This window comes from Aythya marila (genome assembly GCF_965140915.1).
Source record: "Aythya marila genome assembly, chromosome: 26".
Taxonomy (NCBI): domain Eukaryota; kingdom Metazoa; phylum Chordata; class Aves; order Anseriformes; family Anatidae; genus Aythya; species Aythya marila.
This window is the reverse complement of record NC_139067.1, coordinates 4,408,126-4,425,805: the sequence shown is the minus strand read 5'-3', so window position 1 is coordinate 4,425,805 and position 17,680 is coordinate 4,408,126. Positions and strand designations below refer to the sequence as shown.

The 17,680-nt window shown below is 67.1% G+C and overlaps 3 protein-coding genes across 3 annotated transcripts; 2 read left to right on the top strand and 1 right to left on the bottom strand.

The window, feature by feature from the left end:
* Nucleotides 1–837: 837 nt before the first annotated feature.
* Nucleotides 838–5,308, top strand: H2AZ2 (H2A.Z variant histone 2). Its single transcript, XM_082779635.1, has 5 exons — nt 838–975; nt 3,960–4,037; nt 4,313–4,426; nt 4,635–4,764; nt 4,973–5,308. Exons 1-5 carry the CDS (start codon nt 973–975, stop codon nt 5,032–5,034), a joined length of 387 nt encoding a protein of 128 aa, XP_082635761.1. The 5' UTR covers nt 838–972; the 3' UTR covers nt 5,035–5,308.
* A 1,968-nt stretch (nt 5,309–7,276) lies between these two features.
* Nucleotides 7,277–10,889, top strand: MAT2A (methionine adenosyltransferase 2A). The gene is made up of 9 exons (XM_082779694.1): nt 7,277–7,445; nt 8,778–8,855; nt 8,947–9,069; nt 9,144–9,256; nt 9,330–9,473; nt 9,584–9,802; nt 9,878–10,060; nt 10,149–10,282; nt 10,776–10,889. The coding sequence occupies exons 1-9, from the start codon at nt 7,355–7,357 to the stop codon at nt 10,876–10,878; spliced, it is 1,188 nt and encodes a 395-aa protein (XP_082635820.1). The 5' UTR covers nt 7,277–7,354; the 3' UTR covers nt 10,879–10,889.
* A 434-nt stretch (nt 10,890–11,323) lies between these two features.
* Nucleotides 11,324–17,599, bottom strand: GGCX (gamma-glutamyl carboxylase). The gene is made up of 15 exons (XM_082779693.1): nt 17,551–17,599; nt 17,225–17,458; nt 16,984–17,142; nt 15,803–15,968; nt 15,067–15,145; nt 14,874–14,980; nt 14,633–14,796; nt 14,279–14,547; nt 13,731–13,862; nt 13,493–13,644; nt 13,234–13,403; nt 13,015–13,145; nt 12,797–12,944; nt 12,390–12,585; nt 11,324–12,310 (listed from the first exon to the last, which is right to left on the bottom strand). The coding sequence occupies exons 1-15, from the start codon at nt 17,573–17,575 to the stop codon at nt 12,157–12,159; spliced, it is 2,286 nt and encodes a 761-aa protein (XP_082635819.1). The 5' UTR covers nt 17,576–17,599; the 3' UTR covers nt 11,324–12,156.
* Between the last annotated feature and the right edge of the window lie 81 nt (nt 17,600–17,680).

Here is a 17,680-nt window from a genome sequence, read left to right as displayed (position 1 = left end):
GTGTGCCCGGAGCTTGGCTTCGCAGCGGAGCAGGGAAGTTTTTTTTCCCACCTACCATCGCAGCCACCCCAAAGACCTGCAGCGGCCCCCGGGAGGGATTTTGGGGCTTTTTCCGCACTATATGACCACAGCCGTTACCTGCGGCCTTCCCCTCCGAGCCCCTGGGCGAAAAGCTGCCCTCAGCCCCCCGGCCCCGACCGAAACCCGCACCGGGGGGGCACCGGGGCCACTCCAGCCCCTCCGTGCTCCCCTTTAGGGCATCAGCGGCCTTTATTAGGGGAATTTCCTGCGAAAAAAAATAAAAAAACACCACACAAGGGCGCCCCCTCGGCGTCCTGGGGGTGAATTCCCCTCAGGCCAGGCTGGGAGCCGCGGCCTCTCCTCAGGGGGCGGCGCTGGGGCCCCTCAGGGGGACGGGCGGGCGGACAGACGACGGCCTCGGGACCTGGATCACAACCGGGAGCCCTCCCGAGGCCGCCCCCGGTGCCCGGTTCCCGTCCCCGGTTCCCCTCAGGGCCCCGCAGCCGCCCCCTCCCCCCTCGCCTCACAAACAAACAACCCGGGGGGCGGGGAGAGAGAATGGGCGGGAAAGCCTCTTCTCGCCTCCCATTGGCTCCGCCGCCTGTCTATCTTCTCAACCCCGCCTCCCCCATCGCGATCCTCTCTTTCTATTGGCTCTCCGCTGCGTCACTCCTCCGCACCGCCCCCTCCCCTCGGCCCTGCGTGCCGTGTGCAAAGCCAAAAAAAAAACCCCACCGGCCGTTAAACGGGCCGAGGGGCGGGGCCAGCGGAGGGAGCTGGAGAGAGGGGGGTAGCAAGAAGCCGCTCGCCGATTGGCCCGAGCGGGCCGTTCAAATAAGCACGGCGCGCCGTGATTGGCTGCGGGGGTCTCGGCGGCGGGCGTCGCGCTCGGGCGGGTCATTGTCTGGCGGCTCCTGAGGCGGCTCCAGCGCGGACTCGGGCGGCGGCACCATGGTGAGGGGCGGCGGCGGCCGCCGGGCTCGGCCCCCTCCGGGGGGACCCGGGGAGGCTCCGGGGGGGGCCCGGTGGGACCGGGGGTGGCGGGGGGGGACCGGGGAGGGGCCGCAGGGGGACCGGCGGCGGGGCCGGGCCCTGTGGGGGGGGGGGGTCAGGCCCTGTCAGGAGGCCCCGGGCCCTGTCACGGCCTCCGGGCCCCGCCCCCGCTGCCGCTCGCACCCCCCCGGTCCGCTCCCGGTTGGAGTCGCGGGGACACCGGCCCGGCAGCGGCCTGCCCCCGGTCCCGTACGGGCTCCTGGCCGCTCCCTGCCCGCCGCGGCCCCGTGAAGAGGCCCCGCGCGGTGCCCCCGGGCTGCGTCACACCGGGGGGAGACCCGCGCGGCCCCGGCCCTGCCGCCCCGGCTGGTTGCCGGGCTTTGGGCCCCTTCGTCCTCCGCGGGGGCTTCCTGAGGGGGGCTTTGGGGAAGGAACCGGGGGTCTGACCCCCTGCGGCACCCGAAACTTGGGGGGGAGGCCCCGCTTGCGCCGCTCCCGGTGCTTGTTTACTCCCCGCGGGGCCGTGCTGCTGCCGGGTTTGCAGCCGGCTGCCGGAGCTCGTGCAGATTTTTCTGATTTTTGTCTCTTCCCGGAGCACACGCAGGGGTGGCAGCTCCGGGCTGGAGGTCGCCGCGTTTGTTTTTTTTCCTCCCTTTTCTCCTCGCGGTGCCGGGGTCTGTAACTTCGAGAGCAGCTTAGGCTAGGAGGAGCCTGTGCTGGCTGAGGTGGAAGTGCCGGGCGAAATTATGCAACCATCACCTCGCTGCGTTGCTGGGCGCCCTGGAGCTGGTGGCTGCGGATGAAAAACTTGTTTTTTTTTTTAGCAAGTTTGGGTAGGGGAACACTCTCTGAGAGCAGCTCACTGTGGTGTCAGCAGGGAGAGCTGCGGGGCCGGGTGTCCCGCACGGTGCTGTCAGTAAATATTGCCAGTAAACAGCTGCCAAAGTTTGTTTTTCTCCTTGAAAATGCAAATGCGGAGGCACGTGTTTATAGAAGTGATGGAAGCAGCTCCCCGCTGCCTCGGAAACAGAGCGAGGTGTGCGGGGGCTCCCAGCAAGCAGCTCCTCATGGTGACAGGGACCTGTGCTCCCTGCTCGCTGGAGCCAGGGCTTGGCCTGGATTGAACAGGCCCTGACTCTGGAGGGAAAGGCAGTGGTGAGAGATTTCATTAAACTGGTTCTCTGCTAGTAAACTAGCAGAACTGTGTTTCTCTGCCTTGCTCCTGCGCTGGGTTATGAGTGCTGCAGCCTGCTGCACAGCTTTTCCTCGGGAAAACACCAGGGTTCAGGGATGTCGATGGCCAGCGTGCTGTCCCCAGGTGGGTAGGGGCTGACAGCTCGGCCTCTGGCCACACAGCTTCCTTTTGGGGGTGGAAAACCAGGTTTGCGTGGGGTGAGAGACTTGAGTGAGAACTGAATGCACCGCAGGTGTTAATTCCTGGGAGTTTCTGGTCAGTGCGTGCTGGGCAGCTTAACCTGCCGGCCTCTCCCAGCCTCGCTTCCCAAGCAGAGGAAGAAATCCCCGGTCTCAGGAGGAAGGCTGGGACGAGCTGCGGTGAGGGGCTTCTCCTTCCCGGGATGGGGACAGCCCGGGACTCCCGGCCCCTGGTGTCCGACCCCTTCCTCTTTGCTCCAATATGGAGCGAGCAGGAAGCTGCCAGCTGGGGGACCCGAGAGGGAAGTCACAAAGCTGGCCAATAACAGCTCGTGGGGCGAGCACCCAGCGCTCTGTGCCAAAGCTGCCTCGCCAGGAAAGAGAAGCCCGGCTGAAAATATCCCGCCCTGACTCTTTGGCCCTGAACTTGGACGCTTTACACCGACACGAGGAGCTCCGCTTCCTGCTCGGGATCCTCAAGTGTGGCGCCTCACAAAGCTTCTCATGGGTCTCCCTGAGCTCCCTGGGTGTAGGGGATCTCACCCTCGCTGCCGTCCCAAAGGAACCGGGGCTGGCCAGTCCCAAAGGAAGCCCCGTTGAGGTTCCGGCTGCTGAAGAGCCGCGCTCTTCCCAGGTGCCGGCCTTCCCTGCGTGCCACCCTCGTGCTTCACGCTGCAGGAGGCTGGCCCCAGCTCCACCACCTCGCCCAGCACCGCTCCGCTTCCAGCTTAGACACCTTCCCGTGCAGCTCGGGGCCTAAAGGAGCTGCTCGGACACTGTCCGTGCTGCGCAGGGACACGGGCCTTGGGTGTGCTGCACAGCGAAGCCTTTCCCGCGGTGAGGCAGCGCCTTGCTTTGGGGATTAGCTCAGCTGGCCGTGCCTTCGTCTCCTGGGGAGCTGCGGATCCCGTGGCTGCTTCTGGCAGAGCAGGAGGGGCGGCTGCTGGCTGGCTGCTCCCATCCCCTTTGGACTGGGATGGTGTCGGGGTCAGGACAGCCCGGCCTGCCTGCACCTTAGGTAAAAAAATTGCCTCTCCTGCACCCCTCGCAGCCTCCAGGAGGCTCTTCTTGTCAGAATTAATGACTTCGGGCTTTAATTAGCGCCTCGCTCCCGTGATCCCTTTTAGGTGGATGTGAGAGAGCCGCCCACACGTGGCAGCTTCCTCCTCATCCCCCTGTGGCTCCCAGAGCCGCACGCGGGGCTTTGCGGGACGCTGGTGGCAGGGAAAGGGAGAAACCCCTGGAAACCCGCGTGACCCACGGATCCTGGCGTTCAGAGGGGGAGCTGCTGTGTGCCTGCAGGAGCCAACCCCACTCCCAGATTCCTCCCAGCTGCTGCACGACACCTCCTGCTCACCGCTGGTTTCCCCCCGTTTGCCGCCTTCTGGAAAATAATGGAAATAGTGGGAACAGGAAACGTAAAAATTCCGCTGGCCTGGTAGCGGAAACGCGCCTGGGGCTGCTCTGAAGGCAGCAGGCCCGGCAGCGAGCACCGAAAATTATCACGGGGGGGTGAGAACCGAGGTGGCTTCGTCGGAGGGGCAGGACTAACGAGGGCTCTGTCTCCGCAGGCTGGAGGTAAAGCTGGCAAGGACAGCGGCAAGGCCAAGGCCAAGGCGGTGTCCCGCTCCCAGAGAGCCGGGCTGCAGGTAACGGGCGGCTGCCTCGCGCTCCCGGGCTGTAAAACATCGCAGAGGTAACAAACCTCCTGCTCCTGAGGGGCGGGGTGCCACAACATTGTTTGTTTCCCCTTGTTTTGGCAAAACAATCATGGGGAATAAAGGGGAAGGGGAAGTGTTTGCTCCTGGCACTCAGCGGGCAGGATCCGTCCCGGGGCTGGCCTGAAGGCTGCGGGCATCGCCTGGGGGCTGTGGGGCTCTGCAGCTGCCCGGTGCTCACCCCGTCTGCGTTGCTTCCTCTGCAGTTCCCGGTGGGCCGCATCCACAGGCACTTGAAGACCCGCACTACGAGCCACGGGCGAGTGGGAGCCACCGCGGCCGTGTACAGCGCCGCCATCCTCGAGTACCTCACCGCCGAGGTGAGGCGCGGCGCGAGCAGCGGCCCAGGAAGGCCCCAAACTGTTGGGGTTTGCTCTGGTTTTATTCCCCATCGATTCTTTTGTCCAGTTGGTTTTAGCGTTGGGAAGGCTGCTTGGGTTTCTGGTGGATTTATAAAGGGGGAGGCTGTGTGGGGAAGGAAAAAGGAAATTTGGGGAGATGCTCACGGCACCACGGGTCTCTCGCCAGGTGCTGGAGCTGGCAGGCAACGCTTCGAAGGACCTGAAGGTGAAGCGCATCACTCCCCGTCACTTGCAGCTCGCCATCCGCGGCGACGAAGAGCTGGACTCCCTCATCAAAGCCACCATCGCTGGGGGAGGTGAGTGGGGCCGCACGGAGAGGCAGGAGGGTGATTTTGGGTGGAATTCAGCCTGATTAGCGAGCGAGGTCGCCCGTGGCTGCGGATTCCAGCCCGGAGCAGCGCTGAGGCTGGCAGATTTCTGGCAGGGCGGGAGGGAGGCTGGAATTCCCAGCAGGCGAGCACGTGGCGGTGCCCGCGGAGCGCTGACGCCTCCTTCTCCCCGCAGGCGTCATCCCCCACATCCACAAGTCTCTGATCGGGAAGAAGGGACAGCAGAAAACCGCGTAAAGGAGTCGAACCCAGCCCGCGTCCTCCCTGTCGTTGTACTGTAACCGGGACAGAAGAAAGCCGGGGATATGTGGAATTTTTTTAAGGCATAGTTCGATGGCAGAGCATAGACAATTGACCGTAGGCAGGAGCAAACATTTGTATGGTCTTTAGGTTCCAAGTTTTTTGACAAAAAGTTACCTTGTCACGTGGCAGCGATTCGTGTGTTGATTGGCTAGGTTTCTCCCGTGTGTTTTATACAAAAATGGAACGGATAAACCATTTTTTACAAAAACCTGCTGTCGGCTTGTGGTGTTGGGGGCCCGGAGGGGGGTTTAGGTGGGGCTGTTTCCGCAGGAGATAACGCCGCGCCCCCACAGCGTTATCTCGCAGCTGGAGGAAGGCGCTGAGGAGCGGGACACGGGGCCAAGTCCTGCCGGGAACCACCCAGGGCTCCCCCCGCACCCCCGGAGGTAAGGGGCAGCAGGGTCGGGTCCCAAAAAGGGGCAGCACCCCCCAAAATTGCTACAGCCTCCCCCCCGCGTGGCCTCCACTTCCACCAAGCTCCCGGCCTCCTCTTGGGGCCTCCCGTACCCCAAAAACCACGGCGCTGGCAGCCCCCAGCTCCTTGTGCACCCCAAAACTTTGGGTCCTGGGCACCCCGCACCCCTGTGCCCCCAAATTTTCCCCCTCCACTGGGGCCTCCAGGGGCCCCCACAGGCCCTGGGTGGAGGTCTGGGTGCGGTGTGCTCCCACCCCAAATGCAAATAGGGCTGGCCCCGCCCCTATGCAAACAGGGGGGGCAAAGGGGCTCCGCCCACAGCCCCTGCAGCTGGTGGGGTGGGGCGAGAACTGGCCTGGGGTGTCTGTCTGTCCTAAATATAGGGGGCCTGAGCTGTCTGTCTGTCCTGAATACATGGGTTGGGGGTGTCTGTCTGTCCTAAATGTGTGGGTTCAGGGAGTCTGCCCTAAATATGAGGCTTGGGGTGTCCATCTGCCCGAAGTACAGGGGGTCCAGGGTGTCTGTCTGTCCTAAATATGCGGGTTGGGGAGTGTCTGTCTGTCCTAAAAATGAGGCTTGGGGTGTCTGTCTGTCCTAAACGTGTGGGTTCAGGGAGTCTGTCTGTCCTCCATCCATGGGTCCAGGATGTCTGCCCTAAATATGAGGCTTGGGGTGTCCATCTGCCCTAAGTACAAGAGGTGCAGAGTGTCTGTCTGTCCTAAATATGCGGGTTGGGGTTGTCTGTTTATCCTAAACATGTGGGTTCAGGGCGTCTGTTTGTCCTAAACATGTGGCTTTGGGGTGTCCGTCTGTCCTAGGCACGTGCTCCGAGATGTCTGTCTGTCCCGGGTGTGTCCGTCTGTCCCAGCGCTGTGGGTCCTGCCTGTCCGTCTGTGCGCCTATCTCGGGATCTGTCCGTCTGTCCTGGCATTTGGGGCGTCCGTCTGTCTGCAGCGGGTGTTCCCGGTGTCCGCCTGTCCCGTGCGGGGTTCCCGCTGTCTGTCTGTCCCCCCCCCCCCCCTCCCCCCCGTCCGCCTGTCCCCGCCCCGGGCCCGGCCCCAGCGCTGCAACCCCCGCGGCCCCTTGCGTCAGGCCCGCGGCCCGGCACAAGATGGCGGCGGGAGGCGCCGGGCCTAGGGCGGGGGGGGGTGGGGGGGAACCGGGGAGGGCGGGGGCGGGGCGGGAGGGCGGGGGGCGAGGCCCCGGTGCGGCGGAGGGGCCCCGAGGGGAGGGGGGCGCCGGGGGGGCGCCGCGGGCCGCACAATGGCGGCGCCTGAGGCGCGCAAGATGGCGGCGCCCGGGAGGGGCCGTCCTCGCCGCCCGCCCGCCGCCGCCGCACTGCGCCTGCGCGGCCCCGCGCCGCTTCCCGGCTTCGGGGCTGTGCGCATGCGTCCCCCGCGCCTCCCGCCGCCGGGCACAGCGGGCGGGTCCATGAGGCCGCGCGGGGGGGGGGAGCGCGCCGGGGGGAGTCGCTCGGTGCCCGCTGCGCCGCGGGACGGGGGCACGGAGGGGCGCCCCGGTTTCGTTACACACCGAGCTAACGGCTCGCTTCCCCGCGGGCTGCTCGGGGCGGCGGCACCGCTCGGGGCAGCGCTCGGCGTTACGTAACCCGCCCCCCCCCGCCCGCCCCTCGTGGTCCCGCCTTCCCGCCCCGCGGCGCGGGCTGCGCGCGCCATTGGCCGGCGTCGCCGGGAGGGGCGGGGCGAGAAGGGTATAAATAGAGGCGGGGCGGCGGGCGCTCTGCTCAGTCCGCCGCGGCCGCCGCAGCTGCTGCTCCCCCGCTCCGCCCGCCGGCACCGCCCCGCGCTCCGCTCGCCGCCCGCCCGCCTCCCCGCCGCCATGAACGGGCAGCTCAACGGCTTCCACGAGGTGTTCATCGAGGAGGGCACCTTCCTCTTCACCTCCGAGTCCGTGGGCGAGGGGCACCCAGGTGCGGGCCGCGCCGGGCCGGGCCGAGGCGGGCAGCGCGCAGGCGCGAGGCCGCTTCAGCGAGGGGAGGGGGAGAGGAGGAGGAGGAGGAGGATAAAGGGGGGGGGGTCGCGCGCGCTCCCGGCTCGGGGAGGGGAGGGGGGAGGCGATGACGCCACCGGGCGCGCGCGCAGTGGCGGGGCGGCGCGCGCCGCATTGCGGGCCCGGCGCGCACGTGGTTCCCGCGTGGGGAGGGCGGGGGGGGGGGTGAGAAAAAAAGGGGGGGGGGAGGTTTTGTGCCCCCCCCCCCCCCCATTCAGGGGGGGCTCCGTACCCACCCCCGGGGCCGTGAGTCACCGCCGTGACTAAGCAGCTTCCGGGCCGCCCTGAGCACCGGGCGGACCCCGGTGTGTGCCCCCCCCCCCTCACCGGGATGTGCCCCCCCCCCCTCCCGCCTCATTCCGCCTCCACCCCCCTCATCCCTCGTTCTCGGCCCTTCGGCATCCTCCCGGGCTGCCCCCGGTGCCGTCCCTTTGTGCTCTCCGTTTTCGGAGCTCTGCCCCCCCCTCTCAGATCCTGTTGTCGTCGTTTTCCATCCCCCCCCCCCGCAGCCGCCCTCGTGCTCCTTTACTCGCCCAGCACCGGAGCTGCCGGGGCCGTCACGTGCCAGCAGCGGGGGCGATGAAGCAAGGCAGGCACAAGGCACGCGTGCCCCTCTTATCGCCCCGCGGGTGAAGGTCCGTCCCCGTCCCGCTGCCCTTTCACCCCGGGCAGGGGCGAGGGGAGCCTCCTGCAGCCCCCTCCCCGCTGCGGCGCGGCGCTGGCCTCCCCTCCTCTCCTAAATCCGCCCCGAAAGGTCGCCGCCAAGGACGGTGAAGCTGCCTGCTTGCTGTAGGGCCCTTGGGACGCCCTGCACGGAAAGTGGGGGCTCCTGGCCCCAAATAAAGCATCCTGGGTGCTGGGGGGGCTGGACAGCCACTGGGACCCTCTTGCCTGGCTGGGCACACCCGGGGGCAGCCGCAGGCACCAGAGGACCCATTGAGAGCAGCCCATGGGGCAGGATTAGGGCTGCCGGGGTGGTGCTGCCCAGCCCTACGGTGCCGTTTCCCTCTCGGCAGTGCTGTAGGTGGCTGAACCTAAGCCCTGACCCAAATGTAACTCGAGCTCCGAGGGTTTAATGGGCAAATGCCTGAAATTCCACGCTAATAACCCGCAGCGGGGACAAGGAGAACGCTGTGTTCAGCAGCTTAATGGGAGGCCCGTGCCCAGCTCGGGCAGTGCTGGCAGCTTAGGGTGGTGGAAGCTGCGGCAGGAAGGGCCGCGCCGCGCTGACGGCCCCGTGCCTTCCCCCCAGATAAGATCTGCGACCAGATCAGCGATGCCGTGCTGGACGCGCACCTCAAGCAGGACCCTGACGCCAAGGTGGCCTGCGGTGAGTCAGTGCCCGCCCGGGGAGGCAGCGCGGGGTGGGCAGGGCTGGGGCTGACCTCCCCTCCCCTCCCTTCCTCTTCCTTTCCCCGCAGAAACGGTTGCGAAGACGGGGATGATCCTGCTGGCAGGAGAGATCACCTCCCGAGCTGCCGTGGACTACCAGAAGGTGGTTCGGGACACGATCCGGCACATCGGCTACGACGACTCCTCCAAAGGTGCGTGCTGGGGATGTTCCCTCGCAGCCGGCGGTTCTGGCAGCCCCGCTCAAACATTTTTTTCCCCCCCTCAGGCTTCGACTACAAGACGTGCAACGTGCTGGTGGCCCTGGAGCAGCAGTCCCCGGACATCGCTCAGGGCGTCCACCTGGACCGCAGCGAAGAGGACATCGGGGCTGGTGACCAGGTGAGGCTCGGGGCCGCCTCCTGGTGCCCACGCTGAGCCGGGGGCGCCGAGCTGGAGCACGCCTCTCCCGCAGGGGCTGATGTTCGGGTACGCCACGGACGAGACGGAGGAGTGCATGCCCCTCACCATCGTGCTGGCCCACAAGCTGAACGCCAAGCTGGCCGAGCTGCGGCGCAACGGCACCCTGCCCTGGCTGCGCCCCGACTCCAAGACGCAGGTCAGGGCCCTACGACGGCCCCGCTGCGGCCGGCCCCGCGGAGCTGCCTCACCCACCGGGGACCTTTGGGGCTGCTCCGTGTCCCCTGAGGCTCCGGCATCTCGTGGCAGGTGACGGTTCAGTACATGCAGGACCGCGGCGCCGTCATCCCCATCCGCGTGCACACCATCGTCATCTCGGTGCAGCACGACGAGGAGGTGTGCCTGGACGAGATGCGCGACGCCCTGAAGGAGAAGGTGATCAAGGCCGTGGTGCCGGCCAAGTACCTGGACGACGACACCATCTACCACCTGCAGCCCAGCGGCCGCTTCGTCATCGGCGGCCCCCAGGTACGGTGGTGTCCCGGGGGGGCCTCTCCCCACACTCGTGCGGTGCCGTGCCGGTGACGCCGCTCTCCCCCGCAGGGTGACGCCGGCCTCACCGGTCGCAAGATCATCGTGGACACCTACGGGGGCTGGGGGGCCCACGGCGGCGGCGCCTTCTCCGGGAAGGACTACACCAAGGTGGATCGCTCGGCCGCCTACGCCGCGCGCTGGGTGGCCAAATCCCTGATCAAGGCCGGGCTGTGCCGCAGGGTGCTGGTGCAGGTGGGTGCCGACACGGCCCCGTGCCCCGTGAAGGCTCCTGGTGCTGCCCGGGCCTTGATTCCCATCCTTTTGTGTCCCCCCCCCTCAGGTCTCCTACGCCATCGGCGTGTCCCACCCGCTCTCCATCTCCATCTTCCACTACGGCACGTCCCAGAAGAGCGAGCGGGAGCTGCTGGAGATCGTCAAGAAGAACTTCGACCTCCGCCCCGGGGTGATCGTCAGGTAACGCGCGGGCGGCGGGCACCGCAGGGTGGGCGAGGGGGGGGGGCAGCGGGGCGGGTGGCGTTGGCACCGAGCGCGCGCGGTCCCCTCCGAGAGCGGCTCCGAGCGGCGCGGCCGCGGGTGCCCGAGCAGAATTGGAGCCGGCCGCCTCGCGGGCACCGCCTCGTGCCGTCGGCGCCGCCTCTTCCGCACCTGGAAAACGGCCGAGGTAAAGGGCCAGGAGCAGCCTTTGGGCTGGGACGCGAGCCGCCTCAGCCGGAAGATAAGTGCTTTTTCGGGCGGACCGGGTGCTGCTGAGGGGTAAGTATCCGGCGGCAGCTGAGCGCCGCGCGCTTGCAGCTTCTCCGCCTTGTTGGGGGCGGCCGGGGGAAGCTGCAACCGCCCCGGGCAGGGGGAGCAGGACAGGGCAGGCGGCGCCCGGCCCCGCAGGCAGGGAGGTGTGAGCGTGGCGGTGCCTGGACCTCTCACTGAGCGCGGGACTTGTATATTCCAGGGATCTGGATCTGAAGAAGCCCATTTATCAGAGGACTGCAGCCTATGGCCACTTTGGTAGGGACAGTTTCCCCTGGGAAGTTCCCAAAAAGCTAAAGTACTAAAAAAAAAATAAGTGTTAGGCTTTTTTCCCCACTCCTGTTGGCGTAGGCTACAGAGAAGCTTTCAGGCTCTGGGGGAAAGAGCTCCTCTGCCCTCAGCTCTCCTGTCCTCCCTCTGCTCTCGCCCACCGCTGTCTGTCGCCAGGATTTCGGTTGCGTGGGGACCACACGCGGCCTCGTGCCTCTCCCCGGGCCCCCCCCGGCCCGCGGGGGCGAGCCCCCTGCCCGCCCCACGGCCGCCGTGCCCCCCTCCTTTGGCTTCTTTTTAATCTCGTGACGTCTGAGCTCCGAGACGGTGCCCCCCAAACTCTCGCTGTCCCACGGGGGCTTCCCCGCGCCCCCCGGTCCCGCCGGGACCTCGCTGGTGCTGGTTTTGTTCTTAACCGGATTTTAACCTCTCTGCTCCCACCTCTTTCTCTCTTTCCCTCTCGGAGGACGTACGTGACACGGGGCTGGGGGGGGGGGTGGGACAGGCGTTAAAGCCGAGCCCACCCCCGTCCCACGTGCGGGTCTGGTACCAGAGGAAATTTTGTCTTTCTTTTCCTTTTTTTCTTTTTCCTTTTCTTTATAAGAAAGCTGAAGTTGAACCCACAACTGCACAACCCCCTCCTCCTGCCCGAGCTCTGCGCTGGGGGGGCTCGGCCGAGCTTTTTTTTCGGGGGGGGGGGGGGAAATAGGCCCTTCATACTTGAACGTTTTTCTAATGGTGTATTTATTGTGTGCTGAGGCGCGGGGCGTGAGTACAGAGAAGCCCCCGGGCTCAGACGGCAGCTCTTGATTTTCCTGAAAGCCCCCCCTGCACCCCGACCCCGCCTTTCCCCCACCCCGGGGAGGCCGCCACGGCCTCCGAAACGGGGTGAAAAAGGAGGGGTTTGGGTCGTCCTGGGGGAGATGGATGGGGGCAGGCAGCTTGGGGCGGCTGCCCCCGGGAGCGCGGCGCATTTGGCCGGTGTGGTACAGAGAAGCCGGCTTGTTTACCTGCCCGCCCCGGGGCCCGCGCCCCAGCTCCTGCCTTAGTGGGGTGGGGGTGGTTTGGGGGGGGGGCTTTCTCTCTTTTTCTCTCTCTTTTTTTTTTTTTTTTTTTTTTTCCTCTCTTCATATTTTTTCTGGAGGTTTTATTACATTTGTTTCAATTTCACCGATTCCAAAAAGAACACGAAAACCGACTCAATAAAACTGCTAGGTTCTACCTGCCTGCCTCAGCCTCTGCCTGCGGGGGGGGGGGGGAAAAAAGCGTGCGGGGGGGGGTGAGTTTAAAAAACGAGACTTTATTGGGGGCGCTCAGAGCTCGGGGGACGCCTGCCCCTCGCCCTCGGGCCGCGTCCCCTCCTCTTCCTCGCCGCGCCAGTTGGCGAAGGCCACCTCCTGCGCCAGCTGCTCCAGGGGCGGCCGGCCCAGCGCCAGGTTGCGCAGGGAGATGAGGGTCATCAGCGCGCTGCGGGGGGCAGAAAGGAAGAATCAAGGAGGGGTTGACACAAAAAAAAAGCACCAAAAAGGCTGATTTTGGGGCTCACCTGCGCCGGAAGAGGTAGTACTTCTTGCGGAGGAAGCGGTGGAGGCGCTGGCCGAGGCTGGCCTCCCGCCGCCGCCCCAGCTCCTCCAGGCGCCGCTGCCGCCGCAGGAACGCGGCCACCACCGGGTCGGTCGGGGTCCCTGCCGCCAGCGGCTCCCCCAGGATGGGCCGCAGCTCGGGGGGCAGCGGCTCCGTCTCTGCGGGGGGCGAGGGGCTCAGTTTGGGGCTGCATGTGGAGTTTTAGGGGGCTCCCCACCCCAGCTTTGTGGGATGCAGGGCTCAGTTTTGGGGTCTGTGAGGATTCGGGGGGCTCTCTGCCCTGGTTTAGGGGGATGTGGGGCTCAGTTTTGGGGTCTGTGAGGATTCGGGGAGCTCCCCACGCAGGTTTTGGGGGGGGCCAGGGCTCACCGGTGCCGTTCTGCACCCGCTCTCGCAGCTCCTGCAGCCGCGTCAGGTTCTTCTCCAGCGCCAGCGCCGTGGTGTTGACGTAGGTGTACATGTAGCAGGAGGGCTCCGGCGACACCGTGTGCACCTTGTGGTACTCCCCGGGGGGCACCTTCCACGGGGGGGGACACGGCATGGGGCCGTCAGCCCCCCCAGCACCCCCGGGACCCCTCCCCACTCACCTGCAGCCCCTCGCCCTCCCGCAGGCTGTGGTTGCGGCGCTGCTCCACCAGCTCCACCAGCACCTCGCCGCGCAGCACCCGCAGGCTGGTGTTGCCCAAATCCTCGCTGACGAAGTTCTCCAAGTGCAAGCCTGCGCCCCGCCAGGTTGGGTTGTTTTTTTTTAAGGTGCTTGGGGAGGGGGGCTCAAGACCACCCTGCCCTGCTCCCCGTGCCCTCACCGGGGAAGTCGGCGATGAAGACGACGTCCGTGTGTCCGTCCAGGCCGCTCTCCAGCTCCTGCAGCCGCTCGCGCCACGGCGACAGCTCCAGCAGCAGCGGCAGCAGCCAGGGCGTGCGGCGCCACGGGGACCACTCGGCGCGCACCAGGTCCACCCGCGGGTCCACCAGCCTGCGGCACGGCGCTGTCAGAGCCCCCCCAGACCCCACAAAGCCCCCCCCACCAACACGCAGCCCCCCCCCCAAATCCCGGGCCCCCACCTCTGCTGGAAGCGCTCGTTGATGGAGACCCAGATGTCGAAGTAGAGCTGGGGCTGGGAGATGTTGTAGCGCGGCAGGATGGCGCTGAGGCACGTCGAGTACTGCTTCAGCATGTCCGCGTGGTCCTTCCAGCGCCGGCTCTGCGTGAACACCTTCTCGGGGACCCCCCCCCCAAAAAAAATATCACCGGCTGGCCTCCTCTTCCCCCTTTTACCCCCCCCCGGACCCCGCCGCTCACCCCCGGCTTGAGGTAGCCCACCTCCCCGGTGAGCCCGTCGCGGTACGTGATCTTGACGTGCTGGTGGAAGCGCGAGTGCACCATCATGTCCCACGAGTAGCCGTACAGCCCGTTGGTCCAGTTGTTGTAGCCCTGGGGGGGGTGGGTGGCAGAAGGGGTCGGGGTGTGACCCCCATCAGTGTCCCCGTACCCCTCCGTGCCCCCCCAGCAGTGTCCCTGTAGGTCTGTGTGCCCCCCAGCAATGTCCCCATGCCACTCAGCAGTGTCCCCATACCCTATATGCCCCCCACCACTGTCCCTGTGCCCCTATTCCCCCCCCAGAACTGCCCCCATACCCATGTGCCCCCCACCAGTGTCCCCACACCCCCCAGCAGTGTCTCTGTACCCCCAATTCCCCCCCAGCACTGTCCCCGTGCCCCCCCCAGTACCCCCACACCCTCCACCACCCCCAGCATCACTCCCACATGCCCCCAAGCAATGCCCCCCGTGTCCCCCCCAACACTCCCCCTTCACCAAACCCCCCCAAAACGCCCCCAAACCGCCCCCACCTGGGTGATGAAGTGGGAGTAGGGCAGGAAGAGCTGCTCCGCCACGTAGAGCAGCGTGAAGGCGGCCGCCAGGTGCTGCCGGAGACGAAGCCCCCCCCGCGCCCCCTCAGCAGCCCCTTCCCCGTAGTGACAATCGGGGCTGCGCTGGGGGGGCTCGGTGCTGGGCAGCCCCCCCCGAAGCCACCGCGGGCAGCGGGCGCAGAGGCGCCGGGGCCAGCTGGCGTCGCAGAAGAGCCCGCTGCTGGCCAGCATGGTGTAGGAGAACATGCCTGGGGGGGGGACGGGACGCATTATTAGGGACCCCCAGACCCCCCCAGGCCGTCCCCGGGGTGCTGCCCCCCCCCATCCCCTCACCGATGCTGAAGAGCTGCGAGTTCATGCAGTGGAAGTAGGTGACGAAGACGAGGGCGAGCGGCCGCGTGGCGTCGAAGAAGAGCAAGAAGCCGGCGGAGAGGTCGAGCGCCAGCCCCCCGCCGTGCACCACCAGCAGGCTGGTCATCTCCTCCGACAGCACCAGCCTGCCAGGACATCACTGTCACCGCCGTTGTCACCCCAAACTCCCCTCAGTCCCCCCCCCGGTGCCCTCCCCGCTCACCGAAAGGGCGCGAAGAGCCAGTGGCGCCCCAGGGAGCTCATGGAGTAGCCGCCCACCCAGTCGGCGTCCAGCTTCTTCAGCCCCGCGATGAAGTAGACGATGAAGATCTGTGGGGGGGGGTGGTGAGGATGGGGGGGGGTGACACGCACAGGGATGTCCCCCTGTCACCTGTCCCCCCCCCCCCAGCACCCACCTGGGCGCGCAGCAGGGTGTAGTTCCACAGCGGCACGTGGGCGTTGCGCTTCTGCGGGCGCAGGAGGCCATCGATGGACCTGCGGGGGGGCAGGGGACACCACGGGGACACCGGGGCTTGTGTCACCACGGGAGGACCCCGAGCCATGGGGATACCCAGGTTTGTGTCACCTGTTTGGGTCCCCTGAGCCATGGGGACACGGGGTTGTGTTACCCGTTAGGGGACCCTGAGCCATGGGGAATCATGGGGACACCGGGGTTTGTGTCACCCTGAGGGGACCTTGTCCCCACAGGGAACCACGGGGACTCCAGTTGTTGTGTCTCTGAGGGGACCCCAAACCATGAGTAACCATGGGGACACCGGGGTTTGTGTCACCCTGAGGGGACCCCAAACCACAGGGAACCACGGGCACACCGCGCTTTGTGTCACCCGTTAGGGGACCTTGTCCCCAAGAGGACACCAGGGCTTGTGCCACCCCTTAGGGTCCCCTAACCATAGGGACCTTGATGTCCCAGATGGACACCAGAGCCCACCCCACCCCCTTGGGGACACCAAGACCAGTGCCACCCCCAGGTGACCCGCACCCACCCCCTCCCACCACCTCAGCACCCCACACCCTCCCCATTACCCCATTACCCCCAGCACCCCCATCCCTTTTCCCCCTTACCCCACCACCCGGCGGCATCCCCCTGTCCCCCCCATGTCCCCAAGTGTCCCCAAGTGTCCCCGTGCCCACCAGTAGCGGTCGGCGCCCACCAGGGCGAGCTGGAAGGCCAGCAGCCCGTAGAGGTAGGAGTGGTTGTTCCACGTCGTCTTGTCCAGCAGCAGCAGGTACCAGTAGGGCCCCAGGAAGGCCAGGGTGCTCAGCCGGTAGCAGAACCCCACCATGATGCCCAGTGCGCCTGTCGTCACCCGCTGTCACCCGCTGTCACCCACTGTCACCCCCCTGTCACCTCCCGTCACCGCCCGTCCCCCTTGCTGCCACGGCGTCTGGCCCCATCCTGCCCCAGCGCACGCTCCCCATGGGGTCCTGTGGCACCCAGCCCCGTGCCCCTGTCCCCATTGTCCCCCTGTCCCCATTGTCCCCCATCGTGGTGGCTGCCCACATGAGCACTGCGCCCACCCCAGTGCCACCCAGCTCTCGCCGTGTCCCAGTGTCCCCATGTCCCTGTCCCCAACACAGTGGCCATCCACCCCCACGTGCCCCGTGCTTGTCCCCATCCCACCCCGATCCACGTCCCCATGTCCTGAAGCACCCATCCCCGTGTCCCTGTATCCCCCCCAATGTCCCCATGTCCCCACATCCTGATGTCCCCGTTTCCCCGTGTCCTGATGTGCCCATCCCCGTGTCCCTATATCCCCCCCATGTCCTGATGTCCCCATGTCCCCAGGCCCCTCTGTCCCTGTGCCTCCACGTCCCCGTGTCCTGCTGTCCCCATCCCCACGTCCCCATGCACTTTTGTCCCCATGTCCCTGCGTCCTGCTGTCCCCACCCCCATGTCCCGATGTCCCTGTGTCCCTGTGCCCTATGTCCCTGTCTCCTGATGTCCCTGTCCTCGTGTCCCCATGTCATGCTGTCCCTGTGTCCCCCTGCTCCATGTCTGGATGTCCCTGTCCCCGTGCCCCATGTCCCTGCCTCCTGCTGTCCCCGTCCCTATGTTCTGATGTCCCCGTGTCCCTGTGCTCTCATCCTGCTGTCCCCATGTCCCCATATCCTGATGTCCCTGCCTCCTGCTGTCCCCATGTTCCCCTGTCCTGCTGTTCCCGTGTCCCCATGCCCTGCGTCCTGCTGTCCCCGTGCCCTCTGCTCCTGTCCCGCCGTCCTGCTCTCCCCGTGTCCCCATCCCCGTCCCCGTGTCCCCGTGTCCCTGTCCCCATGTCCCCATGTCCCCATCCCCGTGTCCCCGTGCCCCGTACCCAGCAGCATGACGCCGTACACCAGGTACATCCAGTCGAGCGGCAGCGGCCGCAGGCCGGGCAGCAGTGGGAAGCGGCAGACCTCCAGCCCGTCCAGGTACCGGTGATCCAACCGCGCCAGCCCCCGCTCCTGCGGCACGTCCAGCGCCATCAGCAGCCCTGGGGGCGCGGCGGGGACACCGTGAGCCACCGGGGGCCGCGGTGCCGGGGGTCCCGCTCCCGTCGCGGCGGCGCCGCTCACCGAAAGCTGCCCGGAAGGCCCCGAGGGCGGCGGGGTCGCGGGGGCGATGCAGCAGCCGCACGAGGCGCCCCCAGCTCGCCAGATCCCGGGGCTCGAAGCCCAGCAGGCGCCGGGCACGGCCCGGGGGGCGCCCACCGGGGGGGTCCCCGCAAGGCACCGGGGGCTCCTCCGGTAGCGGTGGTGCCGCCGCCGTCTCGTCCGCCCCGCGTCCCGCTCGCCGCCGCCGGGCTGGGCCTGGAGGGGCAGAGGTCAAGGGTCAGGGGTCAGGGGGTCAGGGGGTGCTGGGGGGCTCCCGTCGCCCTCCCGGTGCCGCCCGCTGCCCGCACCCATCGCCGCCGCCGCCGCCGCCATGGCCGGTGCCCGCCCCCCCCCCGCCACGTCACCGCCACCGCACCGCCCGGCGGCCAATGGGGAGCGAGGGGGGCGAGGCGAGGCCCCGCCCCCTGACCTCTGACC

Bases quoted from the DNA above. Each gene is read 5' to 3' on its own strand.
- MAT2A (XM_082779694.1), top strand. From the start codon at position 7,355: ATGAACGGGCAGCTCAACGGCTTCCACGAGGTGTTCATCGAGGAGGGC. The intron at 9,070-9,143 runs GTGCGTGCTGGG...TCCCCCCCTCAG, and splicing joins CTACGACGACTCCTCCAAAG to GCTTCGACTACAAGACGTGC. The intron at 10,061-10,148 runs GTGGGTGCCGAC...CCCCCCCCTCAG, and splicing joins GCCGCAGGGTGCTGGTGCAG to GTCTCCTACGCCATCGGCGT.
- H2AZ2 (XM_082779635.1), top strand. The intron at 4,038-4,312 runs GTAACGGGCGGC...CTTCCTCTGCAG, and splicing joins CCCAGAGAGCCGGGCTGCAG to TTCCCGGTGGGCCGCATCCA. The intron at 4,427-4,634 runs GTGAGGCGCGGC...GTCTCTCGCCAG, and splicing joins TCGAGTACCTCACCGCCGAG to GTGCTGGAGCTGGCAGGCAA.
- GGCX (XM_082779693.1), bottom strand. From the start codon at position 17,575: ATGGCGGCGGCGGCGGCGGCGATGG. The intron at 12,945-13,014 runs GTGAGTGGGGAG...CCCCCGTGGAAG, and splicing joins GGGAGGGCGAGGGGCTGCAG to GTGCCCCCCGGGGAGTACCA. The intron at 12,311-12,389 runs GTGAGCCCCAAA...TGCCCCCCGCAG, and splicing joins TACTACCTCTTCCGGCGCAG to CGCGCTGATGACCCTCATCT.